This window comes from Phaethon lepturus, unplaced genomic scaffold (assembly GCF_000687285.1).
Source record: "Phaethon lepturus isolate BGI_N335 unplaced genomic scaffold, ASM68728v1 scaffold38244, whole genome shotgun sequence".
NCBI classification, from domain to species: Eukaryota; Metazoa; Chordata; class Aves; order Phaethontiformes; family Phaethontidae; genus Phaethon; species Phaethon lepturus.
Window position 1 is genome coordinate 36950 of NW_010534904.1, and position 18780 is coordinate 55729.

Consider the following 18780-nt stretch of genomic DNA (forward strand, 5'->3'; position numbering starts at 1 on the left):
CAAAAACTAACACAGTGCAAGTGGGTCACTTCCTACCCTCTGCTTTGGAATAGAGAAAAACTTGGTGCTATTAAGGTATTTTAATGGGTTTTGTGTTTCTGTCCTCTCCACCCTTGGAAAAACCTCAGTTCATAGCAAAGATACCTGAGCTGACACTAGAGGCAAAACTTTCTGCAAGGTTAGATGCTATGAGGACTGCAAATTAATCACTGTAAATATTTGTACCTTTGTCAAGTATCCTCATGTTGTCCCTTTCAATAAGCCACTAGTGGGCTTTCTGTTATTCAGTACTGGCTTTAATAGGAATTAGTATTCTCTGGGGGCAAAGTGGGGCTCTAAAAATAGTACGTCCCCAAAAACTAATGAGGTGAAGGAATCTTGTATCTAATGAAGGAAGAAAAAGTAGGGATGGATTTAAAATGAGTGGATTGTATCGGTTGGTATGTTTTTGACCCTCTATCAGAGGTCATGACAGAAGCCAATTGGTCATCTTTCCCCAGAGAAAATTTAACACAGTAGGCAGCATAATTGGTGGTTGACATTGGTTGTGGTTGATGTTGTAAAATAAGAGAGCAATTCAGATTAAAAAAACTGCTTACAGACATTTCTCCTTTCTCTTCAACTGCTTATTTTAGACCTTCCTGAACAACTTTCAGGCAGCTAAGGAGGCACTGAGTGCTGCTACAGTCCAAGCTGCAGAAAAGGCTGCTACCAGTGTAAAAGATCTGGCTCAAAGGAGTTTTCGACTTGCAATGGACATTCACTTGAAAGCACCAGTCATAGTCATTCCTCAGTCTTCCATTTCCCCCAATGCTATAGTAATAGATCTTGGCTTGATCAAGGTTCAGAACCAGTTTAGCTTGGTGTCTCCAGAAGACAGTTCGCTCCCTCCAGTCATTGAAAAAATGGATGTGCAGCTGACAAAGCTGAAACTGTCTAGGTAAAGTGCACTTTACTAAGTAATGCCTCACCTACTTGGTAATATTAATACTCTATAGGATATTAATCTACTTGCTTAGAAACCATGGTTGGTGACAATATCAAATATTTGGTGTTAAAATACTGATCTGTTATCTTTAAGGGCAGATAAATCAGTAGTAAAATAAGATACAGTTCCGCTCAGGAAGCTGTTTAAGCCTAAGGAGATACTATACTTGACATTTTAAGATACTACTTGGAAAATGTAACGTGTTACTGAATGCATGGTGGGAAAGTTAGAAGTTTTGTTTTTATTTTCCCTTTGTTTTAAGGACCACTATGGAGACATGTTTGTCGCATCTGGACATTCAGATTCTTCACCCTATTAATTTAAGCCTGTCTGTGAAACGGAATCTATCTGCAGCTTGGTTTCACAAATTACCGGTATTGGAGATCACGGGGTATCTGGATACAATGAATGTAAGTCTTGTGAAAAGAAGGTGGTGAGAAGCTCATGGTAATACTTAACGTAAGACTAACCTTTTATGTTATTTCTGGGCACAAAGATGCAACAAGCTGCAAATTTTTATTAGCCGTGGAGCGAGCTGGGATGTCAACAGGGTTTAACTTAACCTGTGTGAATGTAGAGGTTTGAAAGGGTCATGTAAAACACACAAACTGCTGTGTACATTTATTAAACTGACAGAAAGAAAAGAGAAAACTGAAAGGCATGTCAACAAGTTTTGTTTATTCCCTGCCATAAGGCAGGACAAACTTAAATCAAATGTTTTTGTGACCAGTTCTGTAAGTGAGTTTTTTCAGTGCTTTTTTTTTCTTTAAAAATGGAAACTTCTTGAGGGATTTAAATTTATGGAAATATTTGCCTATCTCCCTTGAATGACTTCAAGATAGTTGTGTTTTGTGGCAATTTATATACTGTGAAAGAAAATACCAGGTACATCTTGGGTGAAACTGAAATTAAAATATCATGAAGTAGCATGTCATTTACAGGAAAGTATTAAAAGCATAGATATGCTAAATAAAGGCTGCGATATATATTGATACAGCTTTAGAAGTCACAACCTTCTTTAATCTCCTAATCCTTTAACAAAAAGCGGTTAAAAGAATTTAATTGTGTTATTTAAGGGACAATGCTGCTGACAAAATACCTGTAAATAAGCACTCTTCTTTCCAGGTAACATTGTTCTGCTTTGCTAGCTGGTGATAAGTTTAACGAACAATGTGTCTGTCCTGAGAATTGTGATCTGGAATTTTGTAGGTTGTGTTAAGTCAAGAGGATTTGAATGTCTTTCTCAAAGTGTTGGCAGAAAACCTTGGTGAAGCAGAGGAAAAACAAACCCATACAAAATCAGTACTGCAAAAGGAAGGTCAGAGTCCAAATTTGTTTGTCATGAATATTAAGTGTGTTAGCTTTAAGGAATGATGCAAGGCATTTATTATCTGTAAAGCAAGCTTAGATCTGGGAGTATGATGTGTAAGCCATAAAATCTTTTCTTTTTCATTTTGCAAGGACAGTGTTCATAGTTTAATACTTAAAAAAAGTGGAAACATTACAAGGCAAAATTTGGTAATTGTGTTAGCTAATCTGTCATAGAACTAGCAAGGTATTGAGATGTCAGTTGTCTTATTGCCAGAACACGTTTCTATTTCCTTTGCCTGCTCTGAAGTTCAAGGCTCTGCTTGTGGAAATGTTGCCAGCTTATGTTAGGTGAACGTAAGCTATCTAAATGAATTAAAGAATTGGGTATGTTTCTTGAGCCAAACAAATGGTGGCAATTTCAAAAGTTAAGTGAATTTATTGAATGCTTCAGGTAAAATCAAAGAAATGGAGAAATCGGTTTTGACACAGGATAAGAGCGCTCCAGAAGGAATGATGACTGAAAAGAGAAAAGTAACATTAAATGAAGATGTCATCAATATGCTACTTAATTTTGAAATCAAAGAGGTATGTATCCATCAGTAAAATTTATTGTTACTGAGTCCAGTACTCAACTGTTTCTTAGAAGTAGTGGGCTATAAAGTCTGTTTTAACTGTTTAAAGAAGATGGTACATACCAACAAGAACAAAACAAAAACCCCACAGAACCCAGATTCTTCAGCTGTTTCTTTAGCTGTTTTCATTTGTATTATGTGAGGTTTTATTTGTAGAATATTTAACATACAGTACATCTAACAGGGAAAACCATATTTCTTTTAGATGTCCTACATTCACCTAGTCTTAATCCTTCGTAATGATGTGAATGATTCTCTTCGTAACAAACCAGCTGAACTAGTTAAACTAGAGCTAGTATTTTTCCCTTAGAGATACTAAGTCTGAAGGTTAGGTTGTAAGTAAGGTACTGGCAAAATGCACAAGCAATCAATTACCAGAGATACCTAAGCAGAAGAAATCGTCCAAGCATGTGTTTTTCTCTGAAGACATCTGTGATACTTAAGTGTGAAGAGCTCAGCATGGCCTTTCTTTTTGCAAGTCAGACCAAACAGCTTAGGTATACAGATTACTTTAAGTAACACTGGGGTTTGTTGGTAGTTTGGTTTGGGGTGTTTTTGTGTGTGTATACTTTCTGTTTCGCTAAATGTCTGTGGATGTTTTTGTCCATACAAAGTTTGGGTGCCTATTTTTTTGGACAGGGAAGAAAACCAACTTCAAACCTAAAACTATTCTGTTGCTGAGTGAGAGTTGTATTCAAAGACAAGAAACTTCCTCCTATCCCCAGCCACCATGATATGAAATCATATAAGAAAACTTAGTTTTAAGGGCATTAGAAATATTTGTCCCACACCTGAAGTGTAGACAGGTGGCAAGTTGATATCATCCCAGGTTTTCGGTTTTCTCAGTTTTTGCAGAATTACAGTTGGTTGATGAGGTACCTGTCAATAAATGGCACGTAGTTATCCAACACATATTGCTAGTACGTTTGGCAGCTTTTAACTTTCAGGTTTGCTGTCTTGACTGTGAAGCATTTCTTTAATAGTAGGACTGAGACATATTCTAGGCTAGCCTGCAGTGCTCCATGTTGTCTTACTTAATATATCTTATGAACAACTCTCTCCTGTTTAATATGGTTTTAGACATGTTTCACATGGAAATTTTTGCTAGGGTAGTGTCCACGTTGTCTGTGGGCTATGTATGTTGGGTGATTAATGATAAAATACTAATTTATTAGTGTACAAAGAGTATGTCACATGATGCCGGCGAAGCATTGACAAACTTCATTTCTTTAAAAGCCTTATGTGGTAAATTGTTAGGTTGAGGCACTGTTTTTAGTTCTGAAGAATGAAAGATAATTGCTTCATGAAATAATTGCATTGAAATTAACATTGTTCATTAATAACTATATCTAGTTCTTCTACTTTAATTTCATCTACATTTAGAAACACAAGGTTTTTTCTCATTTTCAACATTCTAATCAATGAAATCCTTAAAGCCTTCTGTAAGTGAAGAATTGTCATGTTGAGACATTGCTGTGTCCTTTTATTTGCATAGCATCAGATATTCAAAGATTGCGATCTGTTCTCTACTGCCATTCTTTCCAGACCCTGTATGATTTGTAGTAACTGTTTTTTCCATATTCAAACTCTGTTGTAGCACTGTGTAGTGTCTGATTAGAAAACTAAAGTATAGCTTGACAAGGTAAAGAGGTACTGCTTAGACCAAGAAAATTAAATTCTACCCAAATTAATAGACTTGGGATTTTTGTTGGAGGAGTTAAGTAGTGGTTGGTTGCTTGGCCAAGAGGAACAGAGGCACAGGAGTGACGAAAAATAATCTTTAACAAACTGGTGTTGTAGGTTCTCTTTGTGAAAAGGTAAAATGTCTAGATTATACTACTTTTGAAGCTTATCTGAGGAGATAATGCCCAGTTATAACTGCATGCCATAATATCTGGACAGCTTTACTGAAACGGTGAACTTATTTCCCTTTCTGTATTCAAGGTTGTAATAACTTTGACAAAGCAGGTTCAGAAGGAGAGATATCCATTACATATTCTAACTGTGCTACAGCTTGGAACTGAAACCAAAATCAGAAATCATGAATTGACTGCAGCAGCCTATCTGAAAAAAATTATGATGAGATGCATTGAAATAAATGGTAAGTCTTCTAGAAAATTGGTATGTAGTCAGTACACTGTGTATGCAATCAGCTATTTGTAGCAAGAGTATAGCATGGTCAAAAATGGTAATTAGCGAGGTGGGGAAGGGCAGGATGTTGCATGCCAAATTCACTTAATGATGCTGTTCTCTGTGGCTTGGATTCAATTGGTCTGTTTTAACTGATACCAGATTTTACTCCTGTTGCTAGAGTTAGCTTGAGTTAATTTGAGTTAGTTGCCTACTCAAGGTAGGAATGATCATTCCTGAGAAGTATTCTATCTGTTCAGAGAGTTTTGATGAGCTTCTCAATCTGTGCTTTATACCAGTTCTAGTGGCACTGGAAATCCAGCATGCTTCCTTGATTGTTCAGGTAACAATTCAAAGTTATATTGAAGTAATAACTGAAATAGCCATGTATTCAAAGTAGAAAAGTATTGTTTTGAATATAAAAATCAAAAGATAGGAATTCAAAACTAATTATAGGAATGCAAATAACTTTCCAAATTTGAATCTTCTTCCAGGGCCAAGATAAGTTAATTTTGACCAGTTTAATTTTTTAAAAAAGTGAATACAGCATTTCACAAGGTAATGCTTAATCTGCAGCTTCTCAGTGAAAAGAGATGTCTGCTTTCACTATTTCATCAAGAATAGTACATAATTAGTATATAATGGAGAACTTAACATGGAGACATTCCATAGGTGGAGTAAAGCTTGTGAGTGGAAATACTTTAGTTTTATTTCTTTATTTGCAGACTCAAAAGGAGATCCTCTTTGCATTGTTAATTCTGCAAGTGAGACAGATGAACATCTTCTGAAAATGGAATACATTAAGGTTTCAATACCTTTTAACTAAGATTATATGGGGAGTAAAATAAGGCTTCCATACTTAGCCTGTGTTAGATTTATTTTTTGCTTGTTTTAAAACCTGTAGGATTTGTATCTAAAACTTATCTAGGTCTTCTCCCAAATACCTTATTTTCAACTGACGATTTCCTTTCACTCTCCCCTGGTTCCATATAGTCCTTGCTTCATAAGTCAGCACAATGGTGAAGCCAACTATTTGTATTCATTCTTCTTTGTGAACAATATGGTTTAGTACCCTTGTGAAACTTAATAGGTGAGAGAGTCTTTGCCTACCTAAGTGAGAGGTGGTAGAATTAGCGTTTGAGGAGTTATTTGTTGGTAGCTAGAGTTCTTGAGCTTTTATTAAAACAAAGTGCCCCTTAAAAACTGCACAAATACTTGGCAATCTGATGGGTTGTAGCACCAGTGGAGTACTTGTACTTTTATCTATAATGACATGATTTTAGAGAGAAAAACAAGCTAATTTGTTCTGACAAAGTACTAAGCATAAATTGCTCCACTTTTAAATAGATCGTAGGTAAGAGAAAATTTTTTTTAACTGGCCAGTTAAACTTTAACAAAATATAATATGTGCTATAAAATGTCACTGAGCAGAGAACTGTGAGTACCCCATTCTGGTTTTCTGGTTGCCTTGATCGTGTGCTTTGTTTAGAGAACTTGTTTCTTCCCGCTTCATCACTTTCCTTTTGTTTTCTTTTGCAATGGGAATAATCCTTATGTGTGGGGGCGTAAATTCAATAAACTCAGTTAATGAATTTGGTTAATTCATGGAGACTGACTGTGTGCTTGGGCTTTTTTCTTTTTCCTTTAGGCTGATGCTGATGGACCAGATTTTGTTACTACTTACGGAAGCATCAAGCAAAACATCAATGTAAGTACTGGATGTATTTAATTTTTTTTAAGCTTCTCAAATAGTAACAGCTGTGTAAATTTGGTAGTTGCTCACTTTGTCTTCTTATTGAAGAGGAAAAAAAAACCCCCAAACTAACCAAAACTCAAACCCCTCACTCTTTTATCAATAAAGCTTACTGCTTTATATTTAACTACCTCAGAGAGAAATCCAGGAGGAAAAAGATAAATTATAATTTTTTTTTTTAAACTTTGTTTCTCCTGAAAGCACCTATTCTTGTGTAGTTTTCTGTGGCTTCTGTGACTTCTGAAGTAAGCAGACCATTTTGTTTTTAAAATGTTTCCTTTAAAGTAGTAATGGTGGGTGGAGCTTGCTTCTTAACAGCCATATGTGGAATTTGAAGTGGCTGGATTATTTCAGAGGCAAGAAAGCTGACATCCCTTAATGTATCAGTGAAACTGGCATTTACCAAGAGTTGCTTTGGACTCGGAGAAGTTGGCTAACTGATGCTAAGTTTCACTAAGTAATATTGGCTACAGTAGTTGCTATTCATGTACTTTATGTTTGGATTGCAAATTTTGAATCTAGTTGTTTTGTTGTGTCATACCTACTAAAATATCTCTATACATGTTTCTGAAAATGTCCACAATGAAATACAGCAGACATAAGAGAGCTTACTGAAAAAGCACAACCACATGAAGCATCAATTTTTAGATTGGCACAGTTCCTCTGTAGCTGTTTTAAGCTTCCCTTCCATAGGTCCCTCATCTATTCTGGAGCTTGTGTGGTGTTAAGTTAATGGACATAGAAAGGTGAGATACTTGTGAAATTGAGCAAGACTTTTTTTTCTCAATTCTGTGACACAGTAACTCTGAGTTGTTAAGCAGTAGACTGCTATTAAATAGCAATGTTACTTTGTCTCCTTGCCCTCATTTTAGGTCAACTTTTCGTGTTTGGATATAGTACTTCACACAGAGGCTTTGCTTTCTGTCATGAGTTTCCTCACATTCAGTGTTCCATCAGGTGGTCTTCCTAGTACTGATAAAGCATCAGACCATAAGCCTCAAATAAAAGAACAGGAGAAACAAGGTACTCTTAAACCAGGTAATGCAGTATTATAAAGGCCGTACTTGGGTTGCTTAACAGCATCTAGCCTTTGGTTTCAAAGGATACCATCTCAAGTGACAGCATCTCAGTCTCTTTGGTGGAAAAACAAGGCATGCACAACCATACATGGAGGGAAAATAATCTCATTTTAAAAAAAGCCAAATACTTTTGCTGTTGCTTAATTCTACAAATTCTCCTTACTCAATGTAACTTTTTCCTAGGTAGTAGTCTAACTTTTATAATAAAGGTCAAATAAATGGTGTTGCTGTGAACAGTACCAAAGTGTTTCCAAAGCTTCAGTGTCACATGTTGCTTTCCAGTTGGAAGGCTCTGCAGAGTGCTTACATTGCTGTAAAAATAAACATTCTTGAGCCCTGGGAAAGCAAAGAGAAGTTCTGAATTGAAGGGTGTTGTGCTTATGTTAATTGGTATATGTAACCTTGAAATAGTATGAGTTTTTGTATGGAAGCTCCTTAAGAATGTTTTGTCAGGTCCTGTGTGGTGGATTCTTGTGTTTGTAGTGTTGTTTGGGTTTTCCAATCCTAAATCTATTAGGATTGAGTTTACAGTGTCTGGCTGTTACATTTTGTGTTCTGCAGGCACCTTCAGTTTTGCTGCGGAAACCTTTTTCACCTAATATGCCTAAGTTAGCCTTGCGACTCTGTACAGAAAGGAACATTTCTCATGTGAGATAGTGTTTCAAGTAATGAAATGTGCACTGTATTCAGCATATTGTTGTGTGAAAACTAGACATTAATGAGGAGAAAAAAACATCATCTTGATTGCCATTTGCCTGTGTTAGTTGGTGGCTGTTCTTTGTGCCAGAAGAAAACTGTGTTAATAATTTCATGTCTGGAATAATAATTAGCAGTAACTTTCGGGGAATAAGGGCAGGTTGCTTTTTAAGTAGTTCATGTATGTACAAAGCAAATAATCTAACATTTGTTTTAAAAAATTGACTTAAGGTCTTGTCTATTTCTTGTGTTTCCTATCCAGTGTCTAGTAATGCAGCCCATGATGATATCTGTGAATTAAAACTCACTGCAAAGCTAAATGCGTTCAGTATTACACTGTGTGATCAGACCTGTAGAATTGCAGATGTTAGAGTACAAGGTAAGGATTTTTCGTTTAAATATTAGATTGGTTGGTTGTAGCAAGAAATATGTTATGCCCCTCCATTCACTTCTGAAAGGCTAGTGTGTGCATTGTAGATGTCTCTGTAACATGTTTGAATATATTTTGATTGTATGATATGATTGCAGTTAAGTATTTTAATAGCCAAAATGCCTGTGAGGGAAGAAAATGTTTGACTTTGAAAAAGAAGGCAATTAATTTCTAAGTGGAATAAAATTAAAAGAGATGAAGGCACTATGTTATAAACAACAGAAGCTTCCTTTTTTTCATAGGTAGATCCTAGATAGTGTTGGGAATTTTTACTCTAGTCCTAGAGTCAATTTATGTTGGCAGATTTGTCATCTGTAGTAAGGTCACGACTTCTGTCTTGGGCATAGGTTTTTATATAGTACAATGCTGGATTCTAAGCTATTCTTATTCTTTATATGCAGTAATAAGTAATGCTTTTTTAAAAAGCGTTTACTTAATAAATGCACTTACAACAAATTGTGATCTTCCTTTTGTCTCAAATCAGGAATGGATGCATCTGTAACTATGAAAACTAAAAAGATTAAAGTCTTCTCCAGACTTCAGGACATTGTAATTACAAATGTTGATCCAAAAACAATCCACAAAAAGGTGATATGTTGTGCAGATTGTAAACAAACAAAAAGACCTATTGCTTTAAGTTATTTAATGACAGTATTGTAGTTGGTTTACTGTGTTGTATGGTACTAAATATGATCTGATTTACCAAATATTAAGCAAAACTTCATTGGTTACTTCCCTGAAATAAAGGAAATTAAAGCATGCCTCAATTCAATATTTAATTCTTCTTAATCATGTTTGCACTGATATGTTTAATTCTGAGTAGCATGAGTTGAATATAAAATGAACTATAGATAACCAAGTGAGAAGAGACATGCCATGAAGTAGCTGATTCAATTTCCTTTTGTGCCTAGCTTATGTGCATCCAAGTATTGCTGATAAGTTGCCATTGTTCTTTTTGTGGAAATATTTCTGATTTGATAACTTCAGCAATAATTCTACCACAGATTACTGCCTGGGAGTATTAACTATATGGACTTAATCTTCTAGGCTGTCTCCATAATGGGAGATGAAGTGTTTAGATTTAACATGTCACTTTATCCAGATGCTACTGCTGGGGAAGCCTATGCTGATATGTCAAGGGTGGATGGTAAAATGTCTCTGAAAGTGGGCTGCATCCAAATAATTTACCTACATAAATTCTTCATGTCTCTCTTGGTAAGACATTAGATCCAGTTCTTTTGTTGACATTAATAGTTTTTTTAATAAAATAAAATGTAATTAGCTCTTTGTGACCTGCACCTTGCAGTGAGCTGATGTACAAGCGTATAGAAGTATTTTGCTGAAGAAGTGTCACTTAAGTTGCACTGCTTTATAGAAGAATAACAAAAAAGGAGAAGGATGGTAAAACAAGTAATGAGTTGATAGTTTTTAATAGTATCTTAAAAATTAAATAGGCAAGTAATGTCTTAGCTTGTGCATGATTTTAACCTTTTTCTCTTTTGAAACTTGCATGGCTGAATTAGAAGTTTCATATTTCTGCCACAGCTGTACTATTTTTCTTAAATTTATCTTTTGCCTGGGGATTGTCTTTTTTGCAAGGATTACTTGCTGTCATAGAACTCTTACTTTTTTCACTACCTATCAATAGAACTTCCTAAACAATTTCCAAATGGCACAAGAAGCCCTGACTGCAGTCACTGTCCAGGCAGCAGAAATGGCTGCTTCCAGCATGAAAGACTTTGCCAAAAAGAGCTTCCGTCTCTTAATGGATGTCAACTTGAAAGCTCCAGTTATAGTTGTTCCTGAATCTTCAACGTCGTATAATGCCATGGTAGCTGATCTTGGCTTAATCAGAGTTCAGAATGAATTCAAGCTGGTGTCTGCAGCAGATGAATCTTCTCTTCCTCCAGTCATTGATAACATGGATGTGCAGCTAACTCATTTGAAATTATCAAGGTATCCATGGAGTGTTCTTCTGAGTTGAAAAGTGTTCATAAAGAGAATAGGTCCATGTTCCATATGCAGCATTGTTCTGTTATTTAAAGGTGATAGGTGATGAAAACATACTAAAACCAAAGAAATGTCCCGTCCCTTCCCTTGCAAAGTTTAGGATTGCTTTTAGATAGGGACACGTGTCCACAGTTTCTAAAGCTTCTTGGAAAGAAGGGAATGATAGGACAGTAACTGAGTCCATCTTAAGTGTATACCTGGGCATGTGTGCTTGTAAGCACACATTATTAGTAATTTAAAAATAAGTATACTGATAATTCTGCTAGATTAGTATGATATTATTTGGGATTCTGCAACTACTAAACATTTTTCCTCTGCTGCTTCCACTGTCTTTTGTAGGTGCATTATATCCACAGATTCTCAACCAGATTGTGAAATTCTGCATCCTGTGAGTTTGACTTTACTGGTCCAGAGAAATTTAGCAGCAAGTTGGTATCATAAGACCCCAACAATTGGTATCAAAGGAGACCTAAAACCAATGCAGGTAATATCATGGCAAATCAGAGCTACATCAAAAGTTACACATATTCCCAGAATAGTACTTAGTCTAGTTAAGAAGCTTGTAAACTTGTTTCAGTCTGTATTCTTTACAAAATGGTAAAAGACATTGAGCTTGACTGTCCAGTTTATAGATCTGTTAGAGTTTTGATATTGTATAGTGAATAGTTTTGATGTAGCTGCATACAAATAGAATACAACCTATATATATTTTCCAGGGCTCTGTTGGAGCTATACTTTCACTCAACAGTCAGTAAAGTCGTTGAGGTTACCTGTTGAGTTGGCATTTAAAATCTGGATTTAAGATTTTAAACTGTTTAATCTGTAATATTCATATTATTTGAGTGTTTAAGTAGGTTTATTAGAAATCAAAGGGGTAGATATGGATCTCTAATATACAACAGTTCAAAATTATGGTTGATATCTTTGCAAAGGGAGGGCTTTACTTTCTCTTTTCCTACATTAACCATATGGATTTAAGTGCGTAAAAACAGATGGGGGCCCGTTTAATTTTTTGAGCACACTGTTTCCTTCCTCTGTCTGTGCTGTGGCCAAATGTAGCCCTGGTGAAGCACAGAGGAATAAGATATTGAAGGAGTACCGGTAAAAAAAAAAAAATATTTTTTATATGTAGAAAAAATATTTTAACACAACATATTATGGGCTAAGTAACTGCATTTTGTCACTTATTACTGCTTATTTTTTTCCCTATCATGTTATGTTCTAATTGGATTCAGATTCATTAACTCTTTAAAGACCTACTGAATGACAATTGCTTTAGTGTATACAATGTAAATCTTGGCTTTCATGTTATTTCATTACGTTTCTGGATTAGTGAATTGTTAAGAAGTGCTTATGATCATCAATTACTCATTTTTTTGGTTTTAGCAGCCTTTACAAGACTAGAAAGTGTTTATCATGCAAAGTGTTAGTTCTTGTTGTAACTCTTGTTCATAACAAGTAACAAATGATATTTTAGAAAAAATGGGAAAACTATTTAGGGTGTTTTGGCCAGGATCATTTTGACTAGGCAGCTTGCTTATGGTGGAAGCAGCATGTTGTTTCTTCTCAATATTTGCATACTATTGGTAAAGACAGGATTCTGTGTTAGAAAGAAATACTGTCACCGAAAATTAAGTTTGTGTGTTTATCACTTTACAGATTGCACTCAGTGAAGATGATCTGACTGTTGTCATGAAAATTTTACTTGAAAACCTTGGAGGGGCTTCTTCCCAGCCAAATACTGTGCAAGAGAACATTGAAGATACACAGATACTTCAAAAAGGGAAAGTTCCAAATGAATCGGATTTCTGTGAGGGTATGTACAATTCAAAAGCCAAATATGTTTTGACAGAGGGCTATTTGCAAATTCAAACATCATATTTATCTGAAGCAGTTAAATGTGTGTACATAAATTCTTTTTCTTAATTGTTACATATGTATTGCGTACATGAAAAGTTAAAGATAAGAATGCACATACATGGAGTGTGAGCTGTTGATGAACAAAAGTTTGTAGTGTGTTTTTTGCAATTCATCTTTTGTAGGATGGTATTCTTCAGTCTATATCAATGACTGTTATATGTTGCAGATGGTTTGAAAAAAAGCCAAACCAACCTACCCTAGAATGTTAATGCACAATTAAAACAATCAAGGATATTATTAGTATTGAAACAGTGTGTTAATGTAAACAGTGTATGTCTCTGGGTGAAATATTGTTCACACTTTGCCTAAATCCCATTTTTGTCCAAAACTTAACATTCTCAATGTCAAAAAATTACTGTTCAACCAACAGTTGAATTGCTATACTGTGAGGAGAAACTGGAAGGAAGAGTAGTGCAAACTCCTTGAGCTGTCTTAGTACTTCCTGTAGTTCTTCCTTAAAGCAAGTGCAGAACTGCAGTAAATTAATGACAGCTTTTTTTGAGGTTCTTAAACCACTCTGTGCGAGGTAATTTTAGTATGCATTGAATAGAACAAAGAGATATTGGGTAAATAAAAGTGCAGATTTTTTTGAGTAGTCCTCTACATTTAGAGCTTTTCCTCTTTTTGTGACTAGCTGATCTTAATTCTAAAAAACCAAACCAAAACAAAAACCAATAAAAAACCAGCCGCAAACCTAGAAAACCACCCACTAGCCCAGTGTTCTAAAAAATGTAAAAATATTTTCTTTTCATTGACAGGTCCTCCTTTTGCTTTTGGACAAAAAAATGTTTCTACAGTTCAGTCTTCTGCGGAATGTTATACAACACTTAAATTTGACTTTAATTTTGAGTCACTTTCAGTAACTCTCTACAATCGTGATATGAATCAGGTTTGTGACAAAGCTTTTACCATACAAATGGGGTCGGGAACTTCACCTTCTCAGAGGGACAGAACTCAAGATAGTAAAACCAAGAGATTTCTTGGCTGTGTTGGCTTTGTAATGCTTGCCTTATGGAGCTTATGAAATTTATCCTGGAACTTTGAGGTTTTACGGGCAGAGAATGCCCTTAATTTGAAGGGTTTAAGTGCATTTCTAAAAATCACACTAAAAAAACAAACCAAAACAAAAAGAAAAAAAAACACCACAATAAACCCCAACCAACCACAAAACCACCCACCATTTGATTAGATTCATTCAAGCCTTGATTCCAGTTATCCAAAATAAAAATTTGAAAAGCAGGAATTGCTAGCCTAGATGATGCATGGTGCCTATATAGTCAGGAAGCAGATCCAAGCTGTACATGGACCATGCTTCCCTCTTACGTATATCCCTGAGCATGAGCAATAATGAACACCCTGTGCTGAAAAGAGAAGAGAAAGATGTGCAATGTTTCCTTGTTTTATGACTTAGTATGTTTTGTCCAGATGTGAAGGTGCTTGCTTTGTAAGTCTTGGTGTATAGTGAACATGTGGTAGCTTTTCATTTAAAATAACTATAATGCAGGAACTTGTGGTGTTTTTTGTATGAGAGGTGTGCAATTTCAAAAGTTCTTGTGAAACGAGCATCCCTGGAAGAAACACACTGTAATAGGATTTTATTTTCATTTCCTCTTCGTATCCTTTCTGCTTATTGCTGGGGTCCTGGTTGTAAATGAGTTAGCGCGATAGGAGTGGGGGGATCCTCTGGTAGGAGATTCAGATTTCAGATGGATTATCCTTCAGGCACGCATTCTGAACAACGGCGAAGAAACAAATTTACTACAACCCAACTTGTTTTTTTATTTTCTCAGTGAGTCTCTTGGACTTACTTGTATGATAGGAGGACTGATGACAGCAACAGGCTAATCAGATCCTTCAATTCATGGATCAAAATGCATGTGACTAGAGCAAGGGAAACGTGCTTATTACTTTGTTCTGTTGTAATTAGTGGTACTGTTTCTCATTATGTAGAAGTCTCTGCTTTCGCTGCATAGTGACAAGTTATGCCTTGGTGAACTCCGACTGCATCTCATGGCATCATCAGGGAAGATGTTTTCAGATGGCTCAATAGACATTAATGTTAAACTCAAGGCATGTACCCTGGATGATCTCAGAGAAGGAGTTCAGAATGTGACTGCAAGGTAAGTTTGAGTCAGAAATGGGAAAACTCCATGCAATTTGTGAGGAAGACTGTTTCCTTGTTCTATACTTTGCTTCACATGGGATTGATAAAACTTAGTAGGGCTGTCAGTTGTTGCCTGTCATACTGTGCACTAAAGCAATGAATGATATAATTTTAATAGTGTTAAACAAGTTTCTTCTTGTATATGTTGATTTCCCAGGTTATCCAAAACAAAAAAACCCCACCTGGGAGGCTTGGGTATTACAGTAAACTGTGTAGAACTGCTGAGCAGAGAGCAGCCAGCCTCAGATGGAGAGTTCTATGCACTGAAACTTTAGTCTGATTGTTACACGCTGCATACATAGTTCCAAAACACTAACAGAAAATTTGTGTGCTAGAGTAGTCTATATCCTCTTATTTCTGGAGGAAACACTGATTGCTTGTGTTCTAATTCTTACTCATAAATGGCACGGGGAGAAAAATGGCACTACTTGCGCATCGTTATTTTTCTAGATGTATGTGTTATGATGTTTGAAATATTTCTTATTAAACTTGTTTTCCAGAATGATAGACAAGAAAGATGACACAAACGACAGTTCTATGATAGATATAAGCTACAAGCAGGATAAAAATGGAACTGAAGTCATTGCTGTCCTTGACAAGCTGTACATATGTGCCAGTATGGAGTTTTTGTTCACAGTAGCAGATTTTTTCATTAACTCAATGCCAGCATCCTCAACTGAAAGATCTGCACAGTTCCAATTAAAGCATGCTGCTTCTGGGAAATCCAAGCCAGAAACAGGTCTGTAAAACTGATCTTTAACCCCCACCCCCACACCCCTCCTTTGCAGACTTCATACTGAAAATAAATCATCTGAAAGCTTTCAAGATGCTATCTTGCTATCAGACTTAAGAAATTAGTTTATTCTTCACAATGTGTAAATTGGCCACTAATACCATAGACGGTTTTAAGTAGTAGTAGCTCTAAAACTGCTGTGTTGTAGTGTAGTTGTACTGTTCAGCGGAACTAAATATTGAAAATCACTCACGCTAAACAGGATTTTTACCTGTGTAATATTGCAAAGGAAGCATCCTTAGGGTAAAAACCACCACGTAGATAATAGTTAAGTAAAAAGAACAACTTAACCTTTAAAGGTGAGTGGCGAACACTGTCTTACCCTTACTTCCACAAGTGTGTTTTGAAACTGTAGGTTACTCTTTCTGTTCAGTTTTGGAAAACTAAGTTTTTGATTAACAGCTTTCCTCTTTTTGGTTGAAGACTGAAGGTAAAACATGATGAAACAAGGGTGAGAAAGACCACTTTTGGGGTGTTTTGGTTTTTTTTTTGTGTTTGTTTTTTTTTTAATTGGTTTTAAGTGATTGCTAGGCTTGCCTGAGTTGTGGTCAGACCTAGTCTGTGGGTTGTGTTGTCTAGCTGGTTCCCAACAGCGCACCCTTTCTTTTGGGGAACATTGCAGGGTGCTAGGAGTGAGCCTTAGGTTTTATGAATTGCCCTAGTGATGTCAGCAGTTCGCTTTCTCTCCTCTTCCCTTGTTTGGAGATGTGCACAAAGTACTGTGATGAGGGAAAGATGGTACACACTCCAGAAAAGTGGCGCTTGCAGGGGACTACTCAAATGTGTTGCTGGCGGCAACCCATGATGCTTAGCTTGCTTTGCTTTTCCTGTAGTGCACAGAGCCTCAACTTGGCACCTGTTCCATTGCATAGGTTTGGTATTCTGATACTTCCAGCAAGCGTTACGTACAGGTAATCCAAATGAGTCCTACTGTGCAGGAGGGTCACACACCACTATACTGCCTATCATTGAGAACCAAAGTAACTTGATGCATCACTAAGAGTGTCTTGCCTTTAACGGAGATAAATGTAATACGATTCTCTCCTTTTTGAAGACTGAGTGGATATTCAGACAAGAAATTGTATGTTACTGCTTTGGCTTTAATTATTAAATCTTCCTTCTGAAGGAGTGAGTTAGTTTAGGTATTGAGCCAGAAGATAACAATTTCCAGGTTGGCTTTGTAGAGCCAATGCTTAGGTTGACTATGATGTATAGAACTAATACTGTCTTTTTACAATATTGAAACAAACAGTTTCTTTAAAACAAAAGTTACAGCCAGTTTGCTGCTGATTTCTAGATGCTGTGTGATACTCAGTTTCAGCAAAATATTCCTGTAAAAATTGAGACATTATTCGTTAAATTTGTACCCTTAAAATTATGTAGCGATTTTTATGCATGGTTTGGGTATTATGTATGTAATAATGCTTTAAAATCTTTCATGTTCAAGGGGTTCTCTTACTTATTTTCACAGAAATATCTGTACGGCCAAATATGACAGTAAAAGCTGTGATCATGGATCCAGAAATTGTATTTGTTGCTAATTTGACTAATGCTGATGCCCCTGCCTTAAAAATTTCCTTCCAATGTGACTTTTCTCTGACATCTGGAAAGATTGCACAAAGGATGACCGCTCAAGTGAAGGGCTTCAAAGTGTTGGCCTGTGCCTTTCTCAAAGAAAAACATGACAAGAATGTTACTACAGTAAGAAAATTTGTTTTTCATAATGAAAAAACGTAATGAAAAATGTTGGCAGGCATGTCCTTTAGTTGGCATACCCATAGCGCTCAGAAAATTCAGTTTTCATATCATTGATTATTATGAAGGTAGTAATGGACCATGCATCTTTGGTATGCCATTTAAATGGTGAACCTTTTTATTAGCAGGTGCAAGACTTCATCACACAGGGCTCTGTCTAAAACCTGTCTAGTGTTCACAGACTGGATTAAAAGTTTCTTAGTGAAGAAATTGTGTGAGGGGGTTTTGAAGACTGAGAATATCGCTCTGCAGCTTTGTTTACTGCCTATTAGTCTACTTGTTGCAGTAAAGTATGCTGATCAGCATGTTGCCTGGCGTCTGTCTACTCATTCCTGGCAGGGAGCATTGAGTGGCAAATGTGACCTATGTGGTTCATCTTGCATGTGCTGTCTTCCCTTATGCATTTAGTTTTCTTAAGGACCTAGTGTTTTTTTGACTATACAGTCAGTCTGTGTTGGGCTTTGGTTTTGTCTGGTTTTTAAGCTTTATGTCAAAACCTTTTATTTCACTAACTCTTAACCTTCCAGTACACAATTGCCTCTGTGCAAATTTGGATGCTGGAATGATGCTATAGAGAGAATGCTGTTACTCTGAAATGTGGTGTTGTTTTATGGGATCAGCATCTCCTTGCTCTATGGTATTAAAAAATACAGGACCGTTTGAAAAGGTTCCTTTCCAGGAGTTGCCTTGATAATCAAATTATGTTTTTCACTCAGGTGTTACAGCCATGCTCTTTGGTCATGGAAAATATGATTCACGTCTCAGGGTTACAAACTGTGGTAGTAACAATAGAAGAACTTACTATAAAGGTAATATTATTAAAACTGTCTTTGAAAGAACAGGTGTGTTTCTCAAGCTGTAGCTTGGGGTTTTTTAATTTACGTATTGCATTTTAAAATTTCCATTTTCCCCGTTAGTTTAGTTCCAGAAATAGGTACTTATCCTTGTTTGAGCTGCTCTGTGGTGGAAAAAATTATTACGTGTTCCTTGTTCTGGCACTCTTTTGGCAAAAAAGGACTAATTTTAATACTTCAGACACTAGGATTCCTCCTACCAGTTTCTTCCAAACTTATGAAACAACCCTTCCCCCTGCCACCACCACCACTATTTTTCTCTTCG

The 18780-nt window shown here is 36.2% G+C and overlaps 1 protein-coding gene across 1 annotated transcript in view; it reads left to right on the forward strand.

Moving 5' to 3' along the window:
* The window catches only part of VPS13C (vacuolar protein sorting 13 homolog C (S. cerevisiae)), a gene marked incomplete at its 5' end in the record, with an annotated part of 91157 nt that overhangs the window by 35707 nt on the left and 36670 nt on the right, over positions 1–18780 (forward strand). The window contains 19 exons of the mRNA XM_010285641.1: positions 636–940; positions 1251–1398; positions 2198–2306; positions 2751–2884; positions 4876–5032; positions 5787–5866; positions 6710–6769; positions 7687–7852; positions 8852–8968; positions 9504–9607; positions 10067–10234; positions 10668–10975; positions 11369–11513; positions 12689–12845; positions 13708–13838; positions 14900–15069; positions 15614–15852; positions 17378–17607; positions 18378–18470. Of these exons, the coding sequence (XP_010283943.1) occupies positions 636–940; positions 1251–1398; positions 2198–2306; positions 2751–2884; positions 4876–5032; positions 5787–5866; positions 6710–6769; positions 7687–7852; positions 8852–8968; positions 9504–9607; positions 10067–10234; positions 10668–10975; positions 11369–11513; positions 12689–12845; positions 13708–13838; positions 14900–15069; positions 15614–15852; positions 17378–17607; positions 18378–18470 (3021 nt within the window). The remainder of the gene's footprint in view (positions 1–635; positions 941–1250; positions 1399–2197; positions 2307–2750; positions 2885–4875; positions 5033–5786; positions 5867–6709; positions 6770–7686; positions 7853–8851; positions 8969–9503; positions 9608–10066; positions 10235–10667; positions 10976–11368; positions 11514–12688; positions 12846–13707; positions 13839–14899; positions 15070–15613; positions 15853–17377; positions 17608–18377; positions 18471–18780) is intronic.